A 7198-nucleotide genomic window follows, 5' to 3' on the forward strand; every position below is an offset into this window, starting at 1 on the left:
TCTTCGCCCTAAGCTCAGGAAGCCCCCTACTGTTAGCAGGTTGGAGGGCCACTTACTTCCTGTCACTGTAGGTAGTACAGGAGATGAGTCAGAGTAGAGGAAAGGTTTTGTGCTCATTTCTGGTTTCAGTCCATGACTGCTTGGCTCTGCGTTTGCACCTGCAGTGAGGCAGGAGCACGTGGTGGGGCAGGGCTATCTGTCTTAGGGCCAAGGAGAAAAAGAAGAGGAAAGGACTGGGCTCCCAATATCTCCTTCAAGCATATGCCCCAGTAACCAGGAGACTTCTCACTAGGCTGTGTTTTTGTTTTTAAGGTCTCAGTATGTAGTTCTGGTTGGCCTGGAACTCTGCATGTATATCAGACTGGCCTTGGCCTCACAGGGACCCACTTGCCTCTCCCTCTTGAGTGTTGGGATTAAAGTATGTGTCACCACATCCATCCTGGCTTCACCTCTTGAAGCCTGCACTGCCTGTCTAATGTCACCCTGATAAGTAAACCTTCCACACAAGGTTTTTTTGGGGGGAGAGCGAAGATCCAAAGTTTGGAAGATCTCTTTGTAGCTGCCTCCTTTTGCATTCATATGTGTGAATAAGTGTATGCTTCTGAATGAACATGTCCATCTTTAGATGATCAAACTTTAACATATAATACAAAATACGTCTATGACCTACAATCAGTTTTCCTGTTCAGCTACAGAACATGGGATATTACGGAACAGTGTGTCACACACTCTGTTTGTTTGGCTACTTCCCAGTCACTGGCCATTTTTCAGTATTGAGCCTTTGCATTTTATTATCATTTAGCTTTGCTATTACGAGGAGGGTGATGTTAGCCTGACAGCTGCTTTCCTGCTGATGCTTGTGCACTGACCCTGTGATGTTGGAATCGACCGTCCTCCACTAACTGGGTTAACCTCAGTGATTATTATTCCTAGGATTATCATGTCGTTCTGCTTCATGTGTCAAGGGAAGGACAGAGCTTCATATATGATCTTGATACTATTTTGCCATTTCCCTGCCCTTTCGACATTTACATAGAAGATGCCCTTAAGTCTGATGATGACATTCATCCACAGTTTAGGAGGTGAGGAAATTCAGTACTAAGTTACTGATTTTCTGAAGTAAGATTTGATGTTCACAGAAGTCCTCTCTCCTCCTGCCTTCTCTCCCTCTCCTTTCCTCAGTCTTTTTCTTTCCTCTCCCCTCCCTTTTCCCTTCTGTCTCTGTCCTCCTATTTCTGCATTATTGGTGTGCCTGTTCTATAAGAACTTAAGAGCATCTTAAAGCTTTAAAGGTTCTTCATCGTACAAAGGGTTGGTGGCATTATAAATATTAGTGTTGTGAGGACCAGCCAACCTTGAAGACCCAAGCTCCATCTCTGGGATCCACATGGTGGAAAGAGAGAATTGATACCTATAGATTACCTTTGAACACACACACACATACACACACACACACACACACACACACACACACACACGCATGTGTTAAGAAAAAAGTGAGATGAGCTTCTCAACATTTTCTTCCAGATGTGTTGAGGATTTTTTCTCTTCTTCCTGGAGTGTGAGCGTGGCTAATGTCAAAATCAAGAAAGTTGCAAGGCAACAACAAAAATCCTATCCTTTGCCCATTACGTGCAATATTATCAGTATTATGTGCCCCTTATGCATGTATAAAAACAACTGGGTAGATTTATCCTCTGTCCTTTCATAGCTTGGGGTTTCAATCATCTCCTTCAGCCTACTTAATAGGTAATAGCACGTATATGTGTATGCATTAGTATCGGGGCAAACCCTCCCGAGTAGCCTTGTGTATGTCATAGAACAGAGTCCATTATAGCAGTGAGCTGGATTGCCAGCTGTGGTACCTTCCTGATATAAGCGTGTGTTGATTTACCTGCAGGAAATTTAGAGTGGTTCGTGCTGACTCCTACTTGAAGAACTTCGCTTCTGACCGGTCTCACATGAAAGACTCCAGTGGGAACTGGAGGGAGCCTCCTCCAGAATACCCCTGCATTGAAACTGGAGGTGAGCCAGGGGCTTTGCCGCTCACTGCACATCCACGGCTCCCTTAGTCAGGTTTTTTGTTTGTTTTTGTTTTTCTTTTTCCCCAGGACTGGGTTTCTCTGTGTTAGCCCTGGCTGTCTTGGAACTCACTCTTTAGACCAGGCTGGCCTAAAACTCGGAACTCAGAAATCCACCTGCCTCTGCCTCCCAAGTGCTGGGATTAAAGGTGCGCGCCACCACCGCCCGGCGGGTGTGAACTCTTAATGAGGGTTCTGACTGAGTTCTGAGTCTCAGTGAGAGGTTTCATAAGGAAAGAAGCAACAACAAAAACTGTGATTGCTTCCTCATATCCTACCCTAGCTCTTAGTGACAACTATGAAAGCTGTGTTAGGAGAAGGCGACTGGCTACCCAGGAGCTAGCCTGGGCACATAGTGCCTTCAGCAGGGACCCATTTCTCATGTAGATGTGGATTCCTGAAGCCCAGTACACAGAAGGTCATTAGCACACATGACCTTATCAGTCCTTTGGCTTCGATGGTAGCTCCTTAGGTGCCGTTACTCACTTTATTGTCAGGCTTTAGTTAGCTTCTGCACATATGAATGTAATCTGTAATGGGAGCTGAGAAGATGGCTAGGTTGGTGCCTGCCAAACAAGCATGGGGACCTGATTTGGAGCCACTCCCCCCCACCCCCAATACCCCTGTCTCCTAGAGACAGAGTTTTTGGAACTCACTTTGTACATCAGGCTGACCTTGAACTCACAGATCTAGTTGCCTCTGCTTCCCAAATGCTGGGATTAAAGGTGCCCACAACAGGCTGGGCAGCGGTGGTAACAGGCCGGGCAGTGGTGGTAACAGGCTGGGCAGTGGTGGTACAGGCTGGGCAGTGGTGGCGCACGCCTTTAATCCTAGCACTTGGGAGGCAGAGGCAGGTGGATTTCTGAGTTCGAGACCCACCTGGTCTACAGAGTGAGTTCCAGGACAGCCAGGGATATACAGAGAAAACCTGTTTCAAAAAAAATGAAAAAAAAAAAAAAAAAAAAAAGAAAACAAAGAAACAAAAAACAAAGATTTTTTTGTTGTTTATTTTAAAATTTTAGGTATTTTGATTTTTTTAAATTAAAATATAATTATATTGTTTTCCCCTCTCCCTTTTAATTTTTAAACTTTATTTTTAGATTATTTTATTTTACATGTATGAATGTTTTGCTTGCATGTGTGTCTGTGCACCACATGGAGCTGAGGAGGTCATATGGGAACATTGGCTCTCTTGAAGCTGGAGTCGTGAGCCACCATCCAGGTGCTGGGACTCAAATCTGGGTCCTCTGTAAGAACAAGTGCTCTTAACTGCTGAGCCTTCTCTCCAGCTCCTCCCTTTTATTTACTTATTTTAAACTTATAAATGAGGGCGCTCTCTTATTTTAACTTATTTCACACAGGATCTCACTGTGTATTCTTGGCTGGCCTGAAACTCACTGTGTAGACCAGGCTAGCCTAAAGTTCATAGAGATCTACCTGCCTCTTCCCCCGAGGGCTGGGATTAAAGGTGTATGCCACAATGCCTCTAGCTCTTAAAAAAAGAAAAAAGAAAAGAAAGAGAACAGATTTCTTTTGTTTTATGCATGATTGCTTGCCTGCATGCATGCACCCTCAGACCGTGAGAGGGTGGTGCATCCCCTGGAGTTACAGATGCTTGTGAGTTCCGTGTGAGTGCTGGGAACTGAGCCTGGGTCCCCTGCAATGGCAGCCAGTGCTCTTAGCTGCTGAGCCATCGCTCCTGCTCCCTTAAGAGTATTTAATATGCATATGCTCTTTCCTTGCCATTTATATTGAAGACAGTGGAGCAGAAGTGACAGCTCACTGTTGGTGATTGTGTCCTTGCTGTCCCTTTGAATTTCTCGTAACTCGCCCACTAAGCTTGGAAATCGACAGTTTGATTATGTGTGCGCCCTTTGTACCTTTTATTTTTAAATAATTTTAGGCTTCTAGAAAATTTGCTAAGTAGGACAGAGTTCTTACATAACCCTCCCTCGGATTCCCTTAGTCTTAAGTCTTTTTTTTTTTTAAGATTTATTTATTTATTTATTATATGTAAGTACACTTGTAACTGTCTTCAGACACACTGGAAGAGAGCATCAGATCTTGTTACGGATGGTTATGAGGTACCATGTGGTTGCTGGGAATTGAACTCGGGACCTTCGGAAGAGCAGTCAGTACTCTTAACCGCCGAGCCATCTCTCCAGCCCCTTAAGTTTTCTTTTTTAAAAGGTGTATTTATTTTCAAATATTTTGCTTGTTTTTGTTTTTGTTTTTTTGGTTTTTTTTTTTTTTGAGACAGGGTTTCTCTATGTAGCCCTGGCTGTCCTGGAACTCACTCTGTAGACCAGGCTCAGAAATCCCCCTGTCTCTGCCTCCCACCGCCCTGCTATTTTCAGTTTTTTAATGCACGTGGGTGTTTCACCCGTACCATATGTCAGTATACCTTATGTGTCCAGTCAGAAGAGGGCACCAGATCTCCTTGATCTGGAGTTATAGATGGTTGGGAGCCACCATGTGTGTGGCAGTTGGGCATCAAACCCAGGCCTTCTGGAAAAGCAGTCAGTGTGCTTGTAATTGCTGAGCCACCTCTCCATGTCTTTGGTATTAACAGTAGCATGTAACCATATAAGCGTTAATGATCATACTGTTCAGTTTTTCATGGTGTCTCACTCATTTCTTATTTCTGATGCAGAATCTAACTCAGGAGTATGGCATTTAGTTGTCATATCTTTTTTTTGTTTGTTTGTTTTCCCCAGCCGGTGACAGTTCCCTTTCTTCTTCTCTTGTACAACCTTGATAGAAGACTATTGGCTATTACCTGCTGGAGCATCTTCCATAGGCTGATGTGATGCTGTGTCTTGAAGACATTGCTGTGTGTTTAAAGCAAGAACATTGCCAGAATGATCTTGAACTCCTGTTTATTTGAATGGACTCCTCTCCCCTTAGGTCTCTGGGTTCTAACTAACCTGCTAACTTGAAATCTATTTCAGCAGACACTTTTATGTTCTTTTCTAGACTCCAAAATGAACCTGAATGACTTCATCAGCATGGACCCTGCAGTAGGATGGGGAGCTGTCTACACGCTGCCCGAGTTTGTGCATCGGTTCAGCAGCAAAACCTACTGAGCCTGATACTAGGCATGCGACTAGAGAAGCTCTAGGGTCTGAATGAACCATCCTTCCGTTTAAGAGAGCAGCGGGGTACAGGTGGCCTAGGGGTATATAGTTCTCATTAAATTTGAGTGGAAATATTAGTGAACACAGATAAAAATGAATGAATAAGCCTCCACCCCCTTTTTTTTAGCCTGGGGATCTACCCCAGAGTTCTATCTCCAAGCCTAATCAGTCAGTCCCCAGCCTCAGATATGCCACATCTGGTGTGTGGTTGCTAAACTGTTCCCATGGGTTGCTTACTTCAGTGTGTGATGCTGTAGGCCAGCAGTTGCTTCTATAAAACTTGAAGTGTGGACTTGGAGGCAGCTCCTTCTGTCTGCTCCCTCTGCTTCCTGTCTGCCTGGACTCTACACTCTCTGAGCGCAGGGTTGTGGCCTGTGGCTCTAAGACTCTGTTGCCCATTAGAGGTCCCGGTAAAATGTTTCTAAAGACAGCTCTGCTGCTTGGTAAGAGACAGTATTGTGAGCTGAATCAGCTGTAAGTATTAGTCTTTTTGGACTACGATGTTTAAAAAAATTGCAGGTATCTGTCTTGTCTGAGTGTTATTTGGCCCATTTATATATGTAGTTTTAAATAAAATTGACTTAAAATTAATTTTGCTTTTGAAGAATCTGTACCTTTTTTTCTGAGGTGGAATTGGGCAGTGTTGATGATCGAATCCATGGCCACGTTGAGTTTGTAGCAGGTACCAAACCGCTGAGATAAACTCATGCCAGTCTGTGTGTGTACCGGAGGTTGATGGTAATTATCTTTCTCAATGATTGTCCCTTATTTTGGGGGACAAGGTATCTCACTGAACCTAGAGCTCACTGATTGTGCTACCCTGCCTGTCTAGTGAGCCCAAGGGTTCTCTTGTCTCTGTCTCCTCAGCTGTCATGGGGGTTATAGGCACATGCTGTCTTGCTTAGCTTTTCGAGTGTCTCGGGGGTTGAACTCAGCTCCTCATACCTATGTGGCCACCACTTTACTGATAGCCGTCTTCCCTCGTCCCCTTCATGTCAGTCTAGATCAGAAATGCCTAAGAATGTCTCAGTTATAGATGAAAAAAAAAAAAACAATTCAAAGCAGAATAAAACAAAATATTGTTTTATAGTACATTAGCCCACCTGCCTTGTAGAAGATACCTTAGAAATTTGCCTTCAGTCTTATATTTTAAGTAAAGACTTTTTGCATAAAAGATAATGATATCCCTCATTTGTGGTTCTGCTGTACAACATAAAAGTGTTATTTTGTTTGTTTGTTTTGTTTTTTGTTTTTAGACAGTCTTTCTGTGGAACATAGGCTGACCCAATATGCCCTGTGTAGCTGAGGCTGGTCTTAAACTCATGGCAGTCTTCTCACACCAAGCTTAATGAGCAATTTCTTACAGGAAGTATGTCTGACATTTTGCTCTTAAGATCAGTTTTCTACTTAAACTTTCTGAGCTGGAGTGATGGCTCAGTGGTTAAGAGCACTGGTTGCTTTTTCAGAGGTCTTAAGTTCCATTCCCAGCAACCAAATGGTATCTGCAATGGGCTTTGATGCCCTCTTCTGGTGTGTCTGAAGATAGCTATAGTGTTCGCATGTAAAATAAATTAATAAATCTTAAAAGAGAGAGAGAGAGACTTTTCATTTGATAGGAGCCCTCTACCATTTGATTTATTCAGGGGTCTTACTAGGTTAGGAAATGTTACTTCCCCCTGGGTTTGTGTGTTTAAGATGAATCTAGTAGGAAGCCATTGAACTTTTATGTAAGAATTGGGGAAATGTCTTTGTGTGTGAGAAGGGATACACAGGTGTATATGTAGAGACTAGAAGTCAACTTTAAGTGTTATTCTTCAGTAACTGTCTACCTTAATTTTTTTGAGACAGTGTCTCACACTGGGACCTGAGACTGACTGCCTAATTCTGGTGAGCAAGCTCCAAGGATCTTCCTGTCCCTGCCTCCCTAGGCTGAAATAGCAAGCGGAGCCTACCATACCTAGTTCTCAAAGTTTTTAATTT

At 43.4% G+C, this 7198-nt stretch overlaps 1 protein-coding gene across 3 annotated transcripts in view; it reads left to right on the forward strand.

Moving 5' to 3' along the window:
* The window catches only part of Wdyhv1 (WDYHV motif containing 1), a 13747-nt gene extending 7938 nt beyond the window's left edge, over positions 1–5809 (forward strand). The window contains exons 4-6 of one of the 3 annotated variants that reach the window (XM_031359293.1): positions 934–1082; positions 1901–2025; positions 5058–5809. In XM_031359293.1, coding sequence (XP_031215153.1) covers positions 934–1082; positions 1901–2025; positions 5058–5167 — 384 coding nt within the window. In that variant the 3' untranslated portion in view covers positions 5168–5809. Of the gene's footprint in view, positions 1–933; positions 1083–1900; positions 2026–5057 lie in introns of those variants that run through there. The other 2 variants (XM_031359295.1, XM_031359294.1) reach the window with 2 other exon arrangements.
* The last annotated feature ends 1389 nt before the right edge of the window (positions 5810–7198 follow it).

Source organism: Mastomys coucha, unplaced genomic scaffold (genome assembly GCF_008632895.1).
Source record: "Mastomys coucha isolate ucsf_1 unplaced genomic scaffold, UCSF_Mcou_1 pScaffold7, whole genome shotgun sequence".
Classification (NCBI taxonomy): domain Eukaryota; kingdom Metazoa; phylum Chordata; class Mammalia; order Rodentia; family Muridae; genus Mastomys; species Mastomys coucha.